The 20,657-nt window shown below is 38.5% G+C and overlaps 2 protein-coding genes across 2 annotated transcripts in view; both read right to left on the reverse strand.

The window, feature by feature from the left end:
* Positions 1-4,792: 4,792 nt before the first annotated feature.
* Positions 4,793-12,680, reverse strand: cd226 (CD226 molecule). The gene is made up of 6 exons (XM_006633975.3): positions 12,507-12,680; positions 10,670-11,002; positions 9,605-9,943; positions 7,226-7,316; positions 6,534-6,588; positions 4,793-6,184 (listed from the first exon to the last, which is right to left on the reverse strand). Exons 1-6 carry the CDS (start codon positions 12,592-12,594, stop codon positions 6,059-6,061), a joined length of 1,032 nt encoding a protein of 343 aa, XP_006634038.2. The 5' UTR covers positions 12,595-12,680; the 3' UTR covers positions 4,793-6,058.
* Positions 12,681-14,651: 1,971 nt separating this feature from the next.
* The window catches only part of rttn (rotatin), a 69,732-nt gene continuing 63,726 nt past the window's right edge, over positions 14,652-20,657 (reverse strand). Inside the window, exons 45-49 of the mRNA XM_069191576.1 lie at positions 20,110-20,303; positions 18,213-18,480; positions 16,837-16,940; positions 16,240-16,309; positions 14,652-15,030 (exon numbers count right to left, since the gene is read on the reverse strand). Coding sequence (XP_069047677.1) covers positions 14,948-15,030; positions 16,240-16,309; positions 16,837-16,940; positions 18,213-18,480; positions 20,110-20,303 — 719 coding nt within the window. The 3' untranslated portion in view covers positions 14,652-14,947. The remainder of the gene's footprint in view (positions 15,031-16,239; positions 16,310-16,836; positions 16,941-18,212; positions 18,481-20,109; positions 20,304-20,657) is intronic.

Below are 20,657 nucleotides of genomic sequence, written 5' to 3' on the forward strand. Positions count from 1 at the left end.
GGTGGAAATGGTGAGAAGCAAGATAGAATATTTTTCAGTGCCACCATACAGCAGAGAACCTAAGAAACATTAAACACAAAAAATGTCACAAACGAGAAGAGGCCATTCATCCCATATACTGCAGCTCACTTCGGTAGTTAGTACAGTTCATTCCTGACATTAGCATTAGCTATCTTTATTGGAAACAAGACAATCCACACCTGTTTTGGAAGATGTTGAGGAAATACGGAAAGCATAGCTTCATCTATGTGGCACATTCTTAATAATTACACTGTTGTGCTAAAGGTCTTAGGAATTTTGCGTTATTCGGCTTTTAACAGAATGTTTTTCCTTCTTCAAGGAAAACAAATCGATGATGCTGTTTTACTGAATGTTTTGTCCTGGTCTTGTGTTGCAATTACTGTATGCCTACGGAAATAGGCAGCCATCATCTTCAAAGCCCTAGACAGTGCAGAGCGCAGTAGGAAGGCCCTCAGTAGGTCTTATGATGCAGTGGACATACACTGCTGTTTAGAGAGCTGTGGAGTGTCATGATGGGACAGTGAGCCACTGTGATTGGATCCCAGCAGAGGCAGAGCTGCGCTTGTCACAGAAGCTGAGAGTTCAACCTTACAGATTGGTATTTTGTAACACACAAATTGTCCTTTTAGCCCTCTGGTTGTGTAATGCATGCGGCTCTGCCCTGCACATGCCAGGATCTGATCCCAGTCACTCCTGGGCTCTGAGCAGCCACAGCGCACTCCCTAGACATGGTGAACTCCGCTACACCAGAAGACCGGGTCCCCTGGTGAAGAATTCTACAGGACACCATTGACAAGCATCTCCAGGCCTTTCCCTGCCTGGACTCAACCACGGTTATCAGCAGACCCAGTGACACACAGTTCCGCTCTCCAGACAGCAGTAAATTCTGCATGCTGAGCAAATTGCAGAAAAGACATCACCCTCTTCTAGACACTCCTTTTCTGGGCTTTACAGGTAATGGGGACTCCCCTCCACCACCACCAATGTGCAGCCCCACCTGGATGATGGAACAGCAACCATAGCGCGCCAGTGCACTCTCCACACACCAGCTATCAGTGGGGAGCAGAACAGAGTGATAAAGCCAGTTCATAGATGGGGATTATTAGGAGGCAATGATTGGTAAAGGCCAAGGGGAAATCTTGACAAGGATGATGGGGTTATAACCCTCTCCTTTAAAGAAACATGCTGGGATTTTTAATGACCACAGAGAATCAAGACCTCCATTTTACGTCTCTTCCAAAGGATGTCGCCTTTTGCATTATACTGTCTTTGTCACTATAATGGGGCATTAAGAACCACACAAACCACATGGTGAGCGCCCCCTAGTGTTTCTACAAATATTTCTTCCAGGAGATCACCCATCTAGTTACTTACCAGGTTCGCATAGCTTCAGTGGGTTGCCAGTTGTGAGTTGCTATGATATGGAAGCTGGCATATATATTTATTGTATGTTTTACAATATTAGATAGTTATAGATTTTAAATTTACTAATCCCAAATAAAGCACTGTATCTTCTTTAGACAAAGGTATTTAAAAGAGCATGAATTTTGGGCCAGTGCAGGGCTAATGTGTTGACTGCGCTTATACTTCTGTTTGCACTTTAAATGACAAAATTAAGAGGTTTACCCTTTAGAACAGGTTTGCTTACAACTTTTCATCTGATTCAGTTTTGGATACAATTACTGAAGGGTGCAATATGCAACACAAGCTGCCAAACGTCTCTGAAAACAAATTGCAGGTAGGAGCAAATTATCACAAATAACCTGAGACCCAAAATGCAGCACCGAGCGTAAAAAAAATGTCTGTGCTAGCTGAGGTTTCAACAGAGCACTTCTGTAATCTGTCTCTGAAGCCCCATCGTCTGAATCTAAACTATGAATCTAAATAATCAAAATTGAAAAAAAAAAACTCTTGGAAATGGCCTTCAATAATGTGTCTTCTTTAGGCAAATTTTTATTCAACAGAAAAATGGTATCGAAATGAGTGGGTATGTCAGGCCAGTGTAGGGTTCGTGTTACCAGAACTATTCAATGTTGACTTCAGTTATACATCTGCTTGCACGTTAAGTGAAAAACATTAAGAGAGTTTACCAAGTAGAACAGTTTTTCTTACAACTTTTGAACTGACTGAGTTTTGGAGCAAAACTAGTGAAGATGGCAATATACAGTACAACCTACAGTAGGTAGCCAAAAGTCTCTGGAAAACAAGTTGCAGAAAGGAGCAAAATATCACTCATCCTGAAGTTCCCTCGGGACCCAAAAAACAGCACTGAGCGTAAAAAACGTGCTGTGGGAATGCTAACCCTAACCCTAGGTGGGGTTTCAACAGGGCAGTCCTGCATTCTGTCTCTGAAACCCCTCCAGTCATCAGATTTCAAAAGGTTCCTCACACCAAGAAGTATGAGTCTAAACCATCAAAATCAATGAGAACAGCTCTTGGAAATTGATTTCAAGAACGTCTTCAAGAATAAGTCTCCCTAGGAAAAAATTTCCATCAGCTGGAGAATGCTGCAAAAATCATATTGAAATGAGTGGGTATTTTAGGTGTTTGGTTTGCGTTAGAAGAAATATTCAATGTTGACTCCAGTTACACATCTGGCTGCACGTTAAATGACAAATTTAAAAGAATTTTCCCAGCAAAATAGGCATTTTTACAACTTTTGATCTGACTCAATTTTGGATTAAATTACTGAACACTGCAATATACAACACAGGGAATGCTAACCCTAACACTACCCTAGGTGGGGTTTCAAAAGGTGAGTTCTGAAATATGTCTATGAAGCCCACCAGGAATCAGATTTGAAACTGTTCCTCATACCAAAAAGTGGGCATTTCAGGATAGTGTAGGGTGTGCATTACCAGAACCATTCAATTCCAGTAATACATCTGGTTGTGACTTAAATGACAAATTTAAAATTTTATGGAAATTCTAAACCTAACCCTTGCTGGGGTTTCAATAGGGCAACCCTGCATTCTGTCTCTGAAGCCCCCCAGTCATCTAATTTGAAAAGATTTCTCAAACCTAAAAATACCTGCTTAAAATAATTTAAAACGATTGCAGGCTTCCCAAGTCACCGGGAAGATCCAGGAGTCTCCTGGAAATCAGCGTCTCCTCCCTGACTCCCGCAAATGATCCATAATCTCCTGGAAATCGCCCCCAGCTCCCAAAAGTTGGTATGTCTGCGATTGAGAAAAACTCTTGGAATTTGATCGTCTTCAAGAATGCATCTTCCTTAGGCAAATTTTCAATCATCTGAAAAAATCTATAAAAATGGAATTGAAGTGAGTGGGTACTTCAGGCCAGTGAAGGCTTTGCGTTGTTGACTCCAGTTGCACATTAAATGACAAAATTAAAGTTTTCTTACAAATTTTGATCTGACTCCGTTTTGGAATACAATGACTAAAAGCTGCCATATACTGAACAATATTCAATTCTATAATGTTTGATTTGCAACTTTTGATCCGACCAACTCAGTTACGGGATACAATTACCGACTGGTGTAATGTCCCCTTAAAGGCACAGAACAGTTTCCGATAAAAAGAACATTCACAGAAGAGCACAAAATAACTCGTCCAAAAACTGAATTGGGCCCCAAACTCCAGCGCTGAGCATAACAATTGTCTAAATAGTGTGTGAATACTAACCCTAACCCTACCTGGGGCGTCAACTGAGCATTTCTGCAATCAATATCAGAACCTCTGTGGGCATCAGATTTTGACATGTTCCCCAAACCATAAAGTATGAGTGTGAAAAAATCAAAGGCATTGATAAATGCTATTGCAAATAGATTAGATTCTATAATGATTGCTTGCAACATTTGATCCGAATGACTCAGTTTTGGGATACTTACCGAGTACCGTAACAAGCCATCTAGGCACCAAAAAGTTTCTGACATTAAGAATTTCAGATAGGAGCAACAATTCACTCATCCTGAAGCTGATATGGACCCAAAATCCAGCAGTTTTTGAATACAGTTACTGAATGCTGCAATATACAACTCAGGCAGCCAAAAGTCTCTGAAAAAAAAGTTGTAGGTAGGAGCAAAATATCACTTGTCCTAAAGTTCCCTTGGGACCCAAAATCCAACAGTGAGCGTAAAAAGTGTCTAAGCAGTTTGGAGAGGGGAGGAGTGAGAGGCGGGAGATGGGGACAGAAAGAGAGGCCAATCAAGAGGTGTGAGGTCAGAAGTCAGAATGGGTGCAGGTGTGAAATGAAACTTCCAATGAATGGAGAAACTTTAAAAGAACAGTAGTCTGTCGTTAAGAGTCTGCTCCTGCCTCTCACTCCTCCTCCCTCCCAACCTTTGTTCTCCCGCTACTTTACCTTTGCCTACTGCCCTGTCTCTCTCACACCTGAAGAAGGCTCCACGGCCGAAATGTTGTGTTCTCTTTCTTCTTTTTTTCAGCATGGAATAAACCTACTACTTGTTCCTTTGCTGTTACTGCTAGGTCTGCTTTAGCACTGCCCTCTGCCTCTGCCTCTGCCTCAGGCCTGACCGTGTGGTTATGTACATCTCATTTAGGTATTTAAAAAAAAAATCTTTAAAGTGGAAGAACTAAGTCAAATTTCAACTTTCAACTTCTAAGATGGAATAAGTACCAGACAGACTAGTCCTTTAGGATCAAGACTGAAGAGCTGTGGCCTCAAGTATTTCCTTGCTGTTCATGCAGTTCTGATCTCTTGGCTTGTAATGTAGCTATCCAACCACACGGTGTCAGGCTAGCCTCCATAGTCACAAGGTATTTCGCAAGCAGTCCACAATTTGTCTTATTGTATTTGCTTTATTAACTGAGCTGTTAATTAGAAACGACATTATAAACACAGTACCTACAATTACTACTAACATTTATTTCGTTACGTCTCTTTACATACAAGCATTTTAGAAGTTATTTTAGGAAATTCATGAGTAAATTATAAATTATTTTCATGTACTATATATACATACATTTAATGAATCAATCCATTAATAGTTCAGATTAAATTGGATCTCATTGCACAAAAAAATGCATATTTTTGTAACTTTAGATAACCATGAGTACTCTGTCTTTCAAATCCCAAGGTCATCTAGGAGTTACAGCTGAAACTGAGCTGTTAAACAGTAGAAAGGTCAAGGACAGATGAATTATTTGTAAATCAGAGGCACCGAAATTCAACTACAAACTTCAAAAGAAATACAAAATACAAGTACCATCATACAAAATGATGTTGGTGATTTCACATATGGTTTGTCCACTACCAAACTAATTTGTACTACACTTTATAAAGTTAAACTGTGTATAAAAAATAATTCTAATAACAATACTAAAATGTAACCATCAAATAAATCTGTATGAACATCTTGGTACGAGAAGTATAATTAGCAAATTTTCAATTTGTTAAAAATATATCAGAATTGTAATAATAAAAAAATGTCCGTACCTTGTAAGTGGCAAGTTTACTTAAAGAATTCACCAAATTCAGATAATCACTTTGTTTTAAACAGATATATTAATTATTAACCTTTAATAAAAAAGTTTTCTCCATACAGTTTGAGTAAAATCGAAGTATTATTTGTCAAAATTATTAGACAAACAAATCTTCCACAATTCTCAGTTAATATTGCTTAAAGTTAAGGAAATTATTTTCGGAATATGAAAATATGGAAAATGGTGTAAATATTGAATTAAAAAATTCGTAGGAGACTAATTTCCACTTTATTGTTTGGTAACTGGTCAGTATTGTTTAAAATAAAAAGCTTATTAGGCACAGTTGAGTTTTCTTTGCAAAAAAATACTTAACAGTTCATGCCTGTTTGAATTGGCGATGCATCAATTTTACTTTGAACAGTGGGATCAAAATCCTTGCATACAGTAGCACTATTTTAATCCACAGATACAGTAGACGTAGCACAATTCTTTCTAATGAAAGAAACTGCTACTATTCTTCCAAGTGCTCAGAGCAGCAAATTATCTGTTGAGAATTCCTAGTGTCTTTCCCTTCTCCAAGTGAACCACATCCTTTGGAATTCCGATCGATCATTTCCAGCTTGATGACAGCCTTATGTCTTCTTCTTCGTTCGACGAGGAGGATTTGGAATATTTACATAGATCTCATCAGTGTCTTGATGTTTGGCTTTCTTTTTCATCCGGTCATAGACCGATGCTTGTTCATAGTTGTTCAGCTGCTACAAGACATAAATGGACAAGGGTGAAGTAAGTTAAGATTTAACCACGATTAATCATACAGTAAAAATAGCGTAACCAAATCTTAATTCGGTGAGAACTGGAATCAAGGAAGATGAACTCTTTACGTTTTTTTTTGCTTGCGGCTTCACGAAACAAGGTTTCGTTTTTAAACCTGAAACTAAAATTGCTTGTTTCCACCTTGAGGCACCTTGTTAGCATATTGTATTCAATTTCTGTACATTTTTAAATATAGGTACACCAAAACATGAAGTGGGGGGAAATAAAAAAACACAGCTTTAATTTTGCGCCTTTTTTGTATGTGTGAATTGAGAGAAAAATAATATTTACCCGTTTTTTCACAACTTGAAATTTGTCTCTTGTCTTCATTCTCTTCTTTTTACGCCTAAAAAAAACAAAGTAGAACAAAACTAATTATTCAAAAAGAGTATAAACTCAGGAATGGCTGCATTGATGTTTCAGTTGTGAACGATTGCCTTCTATGGCACGATAGTATTTTAGAAAATCCCCTGCAAAGTGAATCTAATTTTTTACATTTCATCTGTTGCATCTCAAGGCTACCACTTGTTTTTTTTCCATTTTGCTTCTGTCTGCTTTGGGTCTAATGGAAAAAAATCCTAGACTGAAAAAAGTTTACATCGGGAGGGAGAAATGCATTCATTTAAAAAAAAAAAACATTGTATGTAATATCTGAACATTTTCTAATGCATGGAGGAAAGAAAATTCCTTGTTAATTCCCTTGCTTTATAGGAGGAGTATGTATCTATCATAAAGTGACTGGAAGTATCACTATAACACTACTTCTTTTGCCCTAAACATTTATAAAGAAGTCCAATGACGTATCATCAGACTTAAATTCAAAACCTTCTCTTTCTTGGTTCTAGTACAACACTTTGCGTAAGGCAAAGCTCAGGCAAAATATATGTTCTGTTGCTAGAAGTATGTTCTTAGGTTTTAGGGCACAGTGTGAGTACCAAATAAAACCGTTTTTTTATTTAATCATCATCATAATAATAATATACCTGTTTTGATACACCAAGGTTGTAGCCACCAGAATCACTAAAACAATAAATCCTGCTGCTCCCGCTCCAGCATAGAAAATTAGGTTCATGTCTGTATGGACGCAACAAAAAACATGATTACATTAAGAATACAATTACTGGGAAGTGTTACAGTTTTTTGCAATTCTTGTACAAATAGAACAACACATCTGTTACTATTAAGATGTTTATGGTGCAGCATAATGCTCTGTATCTTAATTTCACTGAGTAGAATTGCTTTTGCCAGAACAACACATCAGAATTAAAATCAATTTCTTTCTCACCATATCATTTAAAATGTGTGGAATTATGAGGTTGTTTTAGGACAGTTCATCCTGTTTGGCCTTGATGAACCTATTCCCAGTCTACGCAATTAATCATTTTATGCTTTGTATTAATTTCCTTTCTAACATCTTTCTAAAATAATTGACCTGCGTTAACTGTGCATGTGTCTGAGGGATGTGAAGCTGTATTAATATACCTGCACAGGGTAGTGTATGTCACATTAATGACATAACCAATATGGATCAACGGTGACACAGCTGTACTGCAGATGCTTTTGCAGAACAGTTTTTATAGTTTGGCACCGTGTGCGGTTCACCTCAGCGACATAACCACCTGAAAGTGCTACTGCATCCAGCAAATGAGGTAACAAAACTGAGTTTCTAGAATGAAACCCGGGTTTCAGCGTCAAAAAGCTTTGATGAGAAGGCTTTGTTCCAAAGGGTGGTGGGAGTGTGGATCCAGCCACCCAGCCATGTTGTTGAACTGATATCCTGGCCTCTTTCAAAGAACATCTGGATGAGATCCTTAACTACTAAGGACCTTCTCTCGTTCCTGATACTGTATGTCCTTATGAGATAATTTCCTTCAGCGAGCTTTCAGCCTTGTCAGGCTGGGGTTTATCACAATTTCCACAGTATTAAGTGGACTAAGAGCACATGATTTCCTCCTCGATATAATGTGGATTGTTCACAGTACTGCCCACAGAAATGACTGGAACCCACTTGTATAGCTAGGTGGACTGGACTTATTGGCATCTAATCTATTACTCAAGGCAACAAGAGGAGTGTCGGCAAAAACCACAAAACATCACAGACTTCCAGAGACCTAACTCCTCCCTGAAGCTATTGCCTTCACACAGACTGCTGGGGGATTCTGTGCCAATCCTGAAACTGTTTCTGTGTTTCCAAATGAACACTGGGAATGCTCTGGTACTGTGAAATTACTTACAGTAGCGGTCCCTAATACTGGTCCTACACGGCCAGGTGTCTGCAGGCTTGCCAGGTTTGTTTTTAATGAAGCAGCGCTTGAGGAGCTGGGAGAAGCTGTTAAACTGGCCCAATTAAGCCTCCTGGACCAGAACTGGGGAGCCCTGGTGTACAGTACACTTTCATCACATTTTACATTAAACGCGAGAACTGAAAACCCCTGCCGTCTACTCAAAATCAAAATGAGGAAATACCAAATGTCTTGCTTGGCAAGCCTGCTAACCTACATTAATTAATTACACGCAACCGTGGCCAAAATGTCTGACAGCGCGTTAGTTATTACCTGAATAATAACTAATGGCACAGGCTGTCGCCGTATAAATAAACATGACTTATAATAATAATAATAATAATAATAATAATAATAATAATAATAATAATAATAATCCCTTACACTTATATAGCGCTTTTCTGGACACTCCACTCAAAGCACTTTACAGGTAATGGGGATCCCCTCCACCCCCACCAGTGTGCAGCCCCACCTGGATGATGCGACGGCAGCCATAGTGCGCCAGAACGCTTCCCACACATCAGCTATTAGTGGGGAGGAGAACAGAGTGATGTAGCCAATTCATAGATGGGGATTATTAGGAGGCCATGATGGGGTAAAGGCCAGGGGGGAAATTTGGCCAGGACACCGGGGTTACACCCCTACTCTTTTCGAGAAACACCCTGGGATTCTTAATGACCACAGAGAGTCAGGACCTCGGTTTTACGTCTCATCCGAAGGACGGCGCCTGTTTACAGTACAGTGTCCCCGTCACTATACTGGGGCATTAGGACCCACATGGACCGCAGGGTAAGCGACCCCTGCTGGCCCCACTAACACCTCTTCCAGCAGCAGCCTTAGTTTTTCCCAGGAGGTCTCCCATCCAGGGATTATTACACTTATAGTGTAATAAGTGTTAGTAGAGTAAAATAAAGTATAATGAAGTAAAGTAAACAGCATGATCAAAGCTGAACAGCAAACCATTTCACCCAATTGTTTCAACCAATGTGATACACAATGCTATATATGGCCAAGATAAAAAAAAGTGGAACTGTTAAGTATACATTTATTTTATGAGGAATTATAGGACCTTTTTCGTACCCCATTTAAGCAGACTCAGGGATAACGTAGTGGTTTGATTTCCTGAGTTAGTTCTCAAGCGGCACCGGTAAATTCCTCCGTCTTTGTCTGTTATATTCATGATGAGCAGGCTGGCCTGTATGCTGCTGCAGTTCAGCAGAATCCTTTGCTTGTAATCGGAACCAGTGAAGTTTCCATCTGAAAAGTTGCAGAGGGCTATGGTGTCTTTAGACTTCTCTCCAAGCTTCTCAAACGTCACCTGGTGTACTGTGCCATTTTGGACATAGTGGCACCTTAGTGTGAAATTGTGACCCTTTTCAACAACAACCTCTGATCTATTTTCGCTGCCATCGATGTCCACTGTTAAAAAAAAAAAGAAGTGTTATTTTACCAAATAAAGAAAACAATTCTAAATTTTAACCAAGCTGTTAACACTGTGTTCATATTATTTCTAGAATAATGTACTAAATGCGTTAGCACACTAAGCACTCTGACCTGCGCCCACTTCCCAAAGCAGGGCGGCTCCATGATTTCTGTTCCGTTGTTTCTCTTTTGTGGAATTGATCATCCAGCCCAATATCAGATCTTGCAAGTCAATCAGCAAGTTCAATATCCGTCTTAAATCTCATTTTCTTACTCTAGCTTTTCCGCTTCATTGACGAACTTTGTGTTTATCTGTTTCATGACCACAAAGTGCCATTTTGAGATCCCCATCAGGTGCTACATAAACAATATAGTATTTGTCACCTGAAGAAGGCTCAACGGCCGAAACGTTGTGTTCTCTTTCTTCTTTTTTTCAGCATGGAATAAACCTATTACTTGTTCCTTTGCAGCCTACGCATGCTGACGCAGCTACCCACCTGAATATAGTATTTGTATTATTCTTACACCCCAAATTCATAAATTCAAAATTTTGTCTGTAAAATGTACTCCAGAAATGTTCTTGTTGAATTACTGCCGCTTGTTTCCATTTTTTTAGAATACCACACAAAAAGCATTTCCTCTTGTATTTTCTGACTGAACCAAACAAGAGGCACTCCTCCATAAAGTTAATCAATGCATTGATGATGAAGGTAAATACTTTACCTGTCTTTTCCACACGAATGTCTTTAGTCCACGAGCCCTTTGGAAATGAGTGTACGGAACACTGATAAAGTCCCAGATCTTCCTCGGTGGTCTGTGTGATTAAAATACTTCCATCCAATGGTAATGATTTCAGAAACTTGACTCTTCCTTTATATTTTCCAAATTCATGAAGGCCGTATGTTGTGTGGTAAACAGCTACTTTCTCCTTTTGTGAGTCTGTTCTCTTTTCCCAGGAGATCTGGCTGAGATTACCACTCCAAGGACAGGTACACGTCAGCGTTGTGTTCGTCTCCAGCTTCACAACTGAATCAGCAGTTTTTGGCAGAGTGGCATCTGAAATAGAATAGAGGGTTTTTTTTTTTTTACATAAGGAAGAAATGTGAAAAGCCACTGTATAAAAGGTGCAAAATGGATTCTAAACCAAAGTCAATACAGGCTGGGTGGGTGGTTGTGCTTCGATGAAAAGTGATGTTTGTTGTTGTGCACAGTCCTCTCTTTCACTGAGCTTGGACTTACGAATCAGCAAGTAAAGGGAAAACTACATGAATTATTGATTCATATTAATTATTTTTCTCTGGCTGAGTATAGACTCGAACACTGTTGTTTTCACCATTATTGAGTCTGGACTCTAGGCTCCTTCGCTTTCTGAGATCACATCACAGAAGATCCTGGGATCACACTGCCCTTATGTACTGTATACTGTATGTGCTCTACTCACAACACGTGAAACATTTAATCCAGTTTACCACAGTGAATTTAGCATCAGGATTCCGCACTATGGCCTCACTACACTATGCTTTCTACACTGGACCACAGGAATAACTATATCTTTTATAGAGTTAAATGGAAATAAATAAGGGTAGGATTAATGGACCATTCTTACTGCTGAAAGTCTGAAAGCACGAGTTGTACATACAATGGGACTAGAATCTTTAATTATTTTTATATTTACAGGGGGAGCTTTACAAAAACACTCCAGCTTCCAGTTTTGTTATTTCATTCACATCTGATGCCATACACTGAAAATAATAATTTAACTAGAGCAGCTCCTATACTACCATCAATTCAGAATAGGCCACAATTCAAGACATAATATATATATATAATCATGTTAGCGGATACGATACATTTGCAAGACTACTTGTGAAACAGTATATATCCATGGACAAGTCTTGAAAATACTTAATGCGAATTAATTTTGGAACTATCAACTATGCTTCAAATATTTGGTCTATATGCCTATTGTATGTACTGTATACTGTATATGTTCAGTTCAAATCCATTAACAGTTGGGTGAAATAAAGCTTGTACTGTAGATATTAATTTTCTGATTACACTGGGTGAATAGTATTTAAAGTAAACATTTCAATGGTTTGAAATGTGATACTAAATTGCCAATACCTTAGGGTAGTATTGAGTGTACAGTATGTAAAAGTAAACCCCTAGATTTATAGTTACAATGGCCAGAGATTGCACTTAACTTCAACCAGTACTCCACAAAGTTCAATCATTTACCATCTAATTCCAACAGAAAAAGAAAACTGAATATTCTACCCTAAAATAAATTATGTGCTATATGCCAACAAAAATACGTCTCTTAATGTTCTGTAAATTCTTCACATTATTTACTCTATACAATACAGACATGCAACAAAAGATATGAAAATATCATTAACAGATAATGATTTTCCCTCTTTAATGGGTGCAGTTGAGCAAAAGAGATGCTGGCACAATTACTGAGAATCACATTTTAGGAACTTTTCAAAACTTTAGCATCTATACATTTTGTAACAACCTAATCCCTGTTTGGCTTGAAGGGAAAAAAAAAGCATCTTACCTCCATGCCAACTTAATATAAGCATAAGTACCATGAAGTACCAGTACTCCTTTTGTGTCGTCTCCATCTTATCCCGCTTAGCCAGCATGAATACTGCATTGAGGAGTGGAATGAACTAACCAGCACTTCCTGTGCACACACACACTATAGCACAGTACTTCACACACAACGATTCATCATTTGCAAAGGAAGTGAAACGCAGCAGTGACATTAAAAGTGATGAATGTATGAAATGAAACCCTTGGAACAATGAGACTGCTACTGATGAGGTTAAACACAAGTGAGTCTCTTGTTTTTTTTTCTACTTGGCTATTAGAATCTTTTGTTCTGGCCTGCCAGCAACTTTGATTTACTTCTCATTCTTGTTTAGGATAGTAAACATCTTTAAAATGAATGTAAGGAATTTTTAGACATTCTTTAGTGAAAGTGGCTGCTCCTGTTTAATCCCGAACAGGGAAAGTATTAGTCCATGAACATAACATGAGAACTGTATTTAATATATACAGTATGATACAGAAAATAATGTATCACTTCATGTGAAGTTCAAATTAAAGTGTATTCATTGTAGTGTTACCAAATGTTCTAGTATGGATTTTAACGATTTAAATACCACATACAGTGCCTTCCAAAGTATTCAGATCCTTTCACAGTTTTCACATTTTGTTCTTTTATAGCTTGTAGTCATGACACTTTGAAGTAGCAATTAATATTAGTTATACTGTAAACAACCTACTTCACAGATTCAAATAAAAAACAAAAAGATGGAAATAGATAATTAATATAAAAGAAAATGAAAAAGTTCTGTTTGCATAAATATTCAAACACTTTGGCAAATTAATTTAGTTGCACAAAGTTACCATAATAAGCCACACAATTAATTACAGCAGTTCTATATTATACCTGTGTGGTATTATATAGTGAAATATAGTTAAATTTAAGCAAAGACTCAACTATGAAGAATAAGGTGCTTTCAAATCCAGTAATAAAGTCACTGAAAAGCAGAGATCAGGAGAAGGGTACACAAATAATAAAAAGTATCTAAATATCCCCGTGAGCACGGTCTACTAAGTCATCAAGAAATGGAAGGCACAGCAATCAAACCTCCCAGACACTGCCTAGTTTAGGGCGTCGCTCCAAACCAAGCAGAAAACTAGCTAGTAAAAATGCTCATGAGTCAAACAATATCCCAGTCACTCCACAGAGTGACCTGGCCTGAAAGGCAGAGTGACAAACCCATCTCAAATCCAGGATTGGAGCTTATAAGTGATACTGCAAATATGTGGCAAACGGTTTTGTGAGACAAGACAAAATGGGAACTTTCTGACGTAACTATAGATCACTACATCAGATGCAAAACATTTCCCAGTTAAAAATCTCTACACTCAAGCACAAAGGTAGCATCATGTTATGGAGATGCTTTTCATCAACCATCAACCAGGACTGGAAAGCTTGTTAGGACTAGAAAACAAAATGGATGAAGTAGAGGCAAATCTTAGATTTTTGGGTGTCTCAACCACGTTTTCTTCTAAAACTGCACAGAAAATTCACACATCAGTAGGACAATGACTTGAAACACAAGACCAAAGGCAGTCTGAAGTGGTCTGAGAGAGTGAAAATCCCTGAGTGTCCAGGTCAAAGTCCTGGCATAAATCCATAGAAAATCTATGGTGAGGCTTGGTGATTGCTATCCATCAGAATCCCCAACGAACCTGAATTGGAGCAATTTCACTGCAAGATGTGGACCAAATAACAATGTACAAAGCTGGTAGCGACCTGTCTCAAAACCCCAACATCAGGCGCTGTATCCTTTGTTAATGGGATCATGTTGTGTTAAAGGTGTGTAAGGTTGTGTCTTTTACCAAACTGTAATGCACATTTCCCATCTGAGACAACAAAGGGAAGTAAGAATGAAGGCAAAAGGCTTTCTCCTACAGAAGGGAAGAGCAGCACCTACGAGTTTAACAAAGCAACAAACTGGTTATGCTCAGAAGTCTCTTAACCCTGTAATGACTAGTTCCAGCCTTGCTTAACTTCAGAGATCTGACAAGATCACGCTATATGTCATAATTGTAATATTTCTTGCAATTAATTTTCAAAATTATAAAAAGTACTAAACATTGTGCTGGTTAAAACACACGACTACACTAGGGTAGGTGAGTGAAATGACTTCTTTATTCAGTAGGTTAAAATACTCGAAATATGTGTATAAACTATAAATAACATTTAGTCACAGAACATAATCAATAACATCACATACTCTATCATACATTTTTGACAAATTGTCAAATTAATTTACAGTTACAAAATAGTATATATACATGTCATTTTTTATTCACAAATATGCTTCAAAAATAAATCCTTTAGAACAATCAATGAAATCACAGATGTTGCGATTTCCATGATTATAACAAATACAATCGGGGCCTTCACAGGAGAAATGCTTAGCTGTTTAAGAGATTACTTAGATTTTCAAGGCACTTTAGTAGGTATGAAATTAGTGGTTCATCGCTTGTTTTTGCAGTTTCTGTGAAGAAAAAAAAAAGAAAAAAATGTATTTAAAACAGACAGGTTTCTGTTAGTTTTAATTCACCATTATCTGCAGTGAATGTCTATCTCCATTAACAAAACAAGTGCTTTTAATGGTTCCATTGACTTCATTTTTCAAAGTGAACACTACTGTTCATTAAATTCCATCATCCTTTGCAGAAACAGCATCATTGACGCTTTGTGTGTCCATGGACAATGGTTTACAAAAAGTCCAATTTTCCTTTTAGTTTCTCCTGAAGTTGTTTAAAGACTCAAGTGTCCTTCAGTTTGTCTGTATTACTGATTCTACTGGGTAGAAAAATATTAAGTTGTTAGAACATACAGTAAGTACATTCTCTGATTAATGAGATGGCTATTAAGTCCAAACATGACTATGACTAGGAATGAAAATGAAGATTGAAACAACAGAAGCGAACCGAAAACAGGAACGACAAAATAAGACAGTTTTGAATTGACACTGCCTTCTGTACTGATCTGCCAGGTAAAGAGATACTTATCAACTTGCGTGAGTTCATAATCTGAGCACTGCAAAATGTTAGCCTGGTGGATTTTAACAGTGCAGGGAGGGATGTAAAGATCAGAAGAATTAATTAAGAAGTCCAGCGCTGCTTGACTACAATAAACAGTGAGGGTAGGTCAGAGGCTTAAAGTAAAATCACAAAGAGTGGCTTTCACTCCTCAATCTGGAGGGTTATGGTCCACCTTAAAGGTAAACTTTACCAGGTTTTGTAGACACCTTATAACAATCACTGATTAAAGCCTGAAAACTCCAGACCAAACCAGTGAATGACTGATTCAAACAAAGTCAAAACAACAGAAGACCCTGTGCCAGGATGGAACATCAGGATAATACAACAATATTTCTCAATCCTTCTCAATTGAAGACGAAGGCCTCGCGGAGCCTGTTTGAAATATTTTCAACAAAAGTTTGTGCATTATCAATGGCTAGATCTGTTTCGACTCAACAGTTTTAGGTTACCTTTTGGTGTATCTTTCAAAAACTTCTGCCTGCTTTAAAAAGATTTTTAATTCTGCATTCTGTTTTGTTTTGTCTTGTTAGAAGTGTTCAGACTGTTTTGGGTTTAGATATCTCCTTGTATTACTGTACAAATACATGCTAGCAACAACAAAGAGCAAAAACAGTTTGAATTTATCACAAAAAATCAATTCGATTAAAGAAAAATACCTTTTTTAGCGGAGATGTATGCTTCATCAACTTTACATTTGGTGGAGGGGTTCTTTAAAGCCACCTTGGCCTTTGAATAAAAGTTGAAATGTTTATGAAACAATATGCATTCAATCAAGAAAAGAAAACTAATTCCATTGTTGAAAACAGATTGTCTGATTAACAAATGAGAAAGATCCAAGTACTCAAACTCTATTACTAAGGCCTGAAGAAGTCATCATCATGCTGTAGGTGTTCACTTCTTATTCTGATGCTCTCATGCAAATGTGTCTTTCAATTCACAGGAGTGGAAGGAAAATTAGTGGAAAGACAGTAAAAAGAAGTGTATAATTTCCAATAATTAGTTGGTATTAATAACTATTTCTATTTACTGAATGCAGCAGATTTTGATGTCAAGAAGCTCAAGGGACAAGTTGCCATTTGTTCAAAATTTTCACGAGTACCCTAAATTAATTAATACGTATTACCAGGTGGCTGTGACTGAGTCTGTATCATTAACCTCAGCTTTTGCATAAATCACCTTTCCTGTTCATTTCATTAACCTCTAGTATTGTGCGATTTGTGTGTGAAAAGTCTGGGCCATATTTGAAGAGGTACCTTTTGACAGTTATGGAGCAGAGCCCACAGAGCTGAAGCTCCAATGGTCTTGACTTCTGTAAGATTACTCTCCAAGCAGGATGCCAGAACTCTGACTGCTTTATCTGAAAGGAAATTGGCACTTTTTAATAATACAAACCAGCTTTGTATGGATTCACATATTTTGTTGCAATAAAAATAATATCTAATAGCTTCTGGGTTTCCTTGATCCTAGAGTTGGCTATAAATAATAGATTAAATGTAATAATGTAATGATTGAAACTAGCACAAAGGAAGATCTCTGGTATTTCATGACAGACTTGGCGGTTGCATTTATTTGATTATTACAGTTCCATGTATTTAATTACGGAATAAAAAGGGGATTCATGCAATATTATATTTACATTGTGATTTAAATCACAGAGGGAATTCTACCATCTCGATACCTTCCCTCACAGTGAAGCACCCCAGACATCAGCGACGACGTAAAAGTGCATTTAAAACTGAGAAAATAAGACACTTTGTTTACCCCAAGGGTTGTGGGATTGTGGCGCAAGCTACACAGCCATACTGTCCAAGCTGATACCCTGACCTACTTCAAGAAACAGCTGAACGAGATCAAATAGCCAGCTCTGACTTCTACACTGTCTTACGTTCTAACTACAGACCAGTTTTAGCCACACCGAGGCTACCCAGAACTGGGGTGGAACTGCCTGTAAACCCAATTTGTTTTGCTTTGTACCCCAGTATTCTTGACTAAATTATACATTACATTACATTTTAAGAATACTAATGCCAGATTTCTTCATTTTTGCTTTGCTCTCCAGCTGGTTTGGAATTGGGCCTGGCTCACCTCATGCCAACCCCCCGACCCGCAGGGCTGAAGACAACCCGCACATGGGCCTGCTGAAGTGGTAGCAGGAAGACACGTGCTCACGACTGACAAACCCAGCTCATGGGGGCCACAAGGACTTCTGTCAAGAGTACTTGCGCCTGTTTTTTTTGCAGTGGCATAAACACTGCACTCTTGACTGCGTGCTACTAAATATACTGCAGTAACAGTCTTATGACTTCACTCAGCTTTGACCTGGTGTGCAGCCCCCAGTTCTGGCTTCACTCCAGCTCTGCACAATGTGGGTGTTTGTGTGGTAGAACCCCTTGTATGAAAACAGATCGTTTCAAAGGACCATGGGTTACAGTGGAGAAAAGGAAAAGGTTTTGTGCTGTGCCTAGGGTTTAAATTATTTTAAAAAAATGTTTGTCGGGAGACGTGTGGCAAGTACCGTTCACTGTCGTCTTTCTAAACACATGAGGAAGGATATTTGCTTAAACTAGTGTACAACAGAAAATCTTTCTTTCAGCCAGATTGATATAAAGTTGCATTAGAAAGGTCTTACCATTAGCTAGAACCTTTGCTTTAGTGGCAGAACTGAAACAGAGGTTGTGCAGAATAAGCAGGGCCACAGGTTTAGTGTTGCGAGGTTTGTACTGTGACATTTCTGTTAGCAGCTCTAAGGCACCATTACTCTTCAGTATGATCTGTTGTCCATCTTCTCCAAAGGACATGTTCAGTAAAAGCTTTAGCCACAAATGTAGCACAGGACTGGCACTTTTAGATCCAGGCTTTGGTATTGACAATGACCGGCAGTTCTGAAGGAAGTTGCTCTAAAAAGCATATAAGAGAAAGGAAGAAAAATGATTACACAAGAAAGAGAAAACATGTTCATTCAAATCATTTTGTATAAAGACTTAATCTGTCTTAAGATATTATTTTAATCTCTTAGTATATATCCCAATCCAATTTATTACATACGTATCACCTTTCTATATCACACTTCAATCATCTTTTGCTTATTAAGTTAAAGCTGGCCAGCTCCTGATAATTAACTAATTACCAAAATATACGCATAGAGATTTTTTTGTTCTGTTCTTCCAACATATAATGTGAGCCCGTGTTATCGTCCAGGAAATGGAAGCTGGTTTCTGTTAAGTGGAAAGATGCTGATGAATGTTTACAGTAGGTGCTACAGCATCTGCCTGTGACTGTACCCCTGACAGAGCACATTTCTCCTGTCGTGATTCAAGTGCTGAAGTTCAGCTTTCACTGCAGTGTCTTCTTAATGTTAGGCTCTTCATAACCACATGACTCTGGTGAATCAAGCTGGCGATTTCTTAATTGCAATAAAGAAAGGAGGACAGATGCAGCTAGCAGCTCGTCTCTCACTCACTTTTTTCACAGACAGAAACAGGCTTTTATTTTGGGAAATTAGCTAAATTTACATACATTACGCACAAAAACATACACTTTTATGACTGGTTAGTAACAGTGTGCCACCATATAAGGTACAAAATCTGTCATCTAAGACAATTCAACTGTGGTCAATCTTGGGCACTCATCCAAAATCCCTGTCCCCATTTAGGTTACTAAATTGAACACAGGATACAAGAACCATACCACCACTCACAGGACCTTAAAAGCATGAAAAAAAATCTTGCAGAATCTGCAGATTTAATTTTGTAACATAACATCATAACAAGCATGCATGCCTTCAATAACCATGTTGGGCCTTCATGAATCATAATCGTTCATTAGGGAACACCACCGATACTCAACTGTCAAACAGACAGTAACAAGTCCACTCCAACCTGTCTCACAAATGGCTGCTGAGTAAAGCAGCCTGCCTTGATATTATTTATATGGCCTGTTGACCACATGGGGAGACAGGGGGTTGGGTGGAGGTTTGCACTGCTGCTGCTAATGTGTCAAATCACACTGAAGTGCTCAGCTTCCTTGGAATTCTGTGCAAGCTGGGTTGCATTAGTGTTACAATAATGCAAGGCACAGCTTCTTACACAAAGACCAGCATGTGCCTGGCAAAGAGTCTTTCTAACCAGCGTCTGGAGAATCAGCTGGAGATATTCGGAGAAACCCAGAGGTATCCTGTTCACACCTGTAGCTCCTGTAGGAAGATGACTGCAATCTGGGCCTCTCAGTGTCCAGCCTGCTTCAGCACTCTCTCTACTGGCAGTTTTAATCCATCTTTTGGGTCCTTAGTAGAACTTGGATACAAGTGTACTTTGGCAAGGGAAGGGCAGCAAAAGAATTCTCACAGAACAACCTGTAGAATTATTTTTAAAAATGTGGAATACTTCCACATTTCTAAATGTTAATAAATTGTAAAATGTTAAAGTCTTGAAGTAAAGTACGAAGCATACTGCAAAAGAAAAGTGATTGAATTTTTAAGCATTTGGTTTGAAGAAGCATCCTCATTATAAAGGTGTTGGCGATTTTACCTTCTGCAGCACTCCTTTACAATCATGAGACATGGCTAAGTTAGCCAGCAGTGCAAAAGCCAGGCTCTGGACACTGCTGCTCTCGGGAGCCTTCTGGGAAGCCAGCTTCATGACACTGTGCATCAGAGAGCTGCAGGCAGGGCCTCTTGACAACGTGTTCTGGGCTGCACTGCTCCAGCAAAGCGAACGGCAAGCTAAAACAATATGGAACATCAACATTATATCAACCAATAATGCAATTCCTGGAACGCTCTAAAAAAAGAGTGATCCTCTATATCCACTAACACAACAAACCACTGGAATTTTTAAAAATCCCATGACTAAAATGTTGAAGATGTTGCAGCGCAGACTGTGATCGAGGCTCACTTTGGTTTGAGGAGAGACGAAGCAACATCATTCAGAACAAAGCATGTGAATATGACGAGTGAAGTGGGACAATCCTACGAAGTTAACTAAGCCAAAGCGTGCACTGCCACTGCAGCACTTGTAAAGCCTCATGCTTTGTTGCTACACAGGCATCTGCCTAACTAGGACAAGTTAATAACACA

The sequence above is a fragment of the Lepisosteus oculatus genome, chromosome 6 (assembly GCF_040954835.1).
Source record: "Lepisosteus oculatus isolate fLepOcu1 chromosome 6, fLepOcu1.hap2, whole genome shotgun sequence".
Lineage (NCBI taxonomy): Eukaryota > Metazoa > Chordata > Actinopteri > Semionotiformes > Lepisosteidae > Lepisosteus > Lepisosteus oculatus.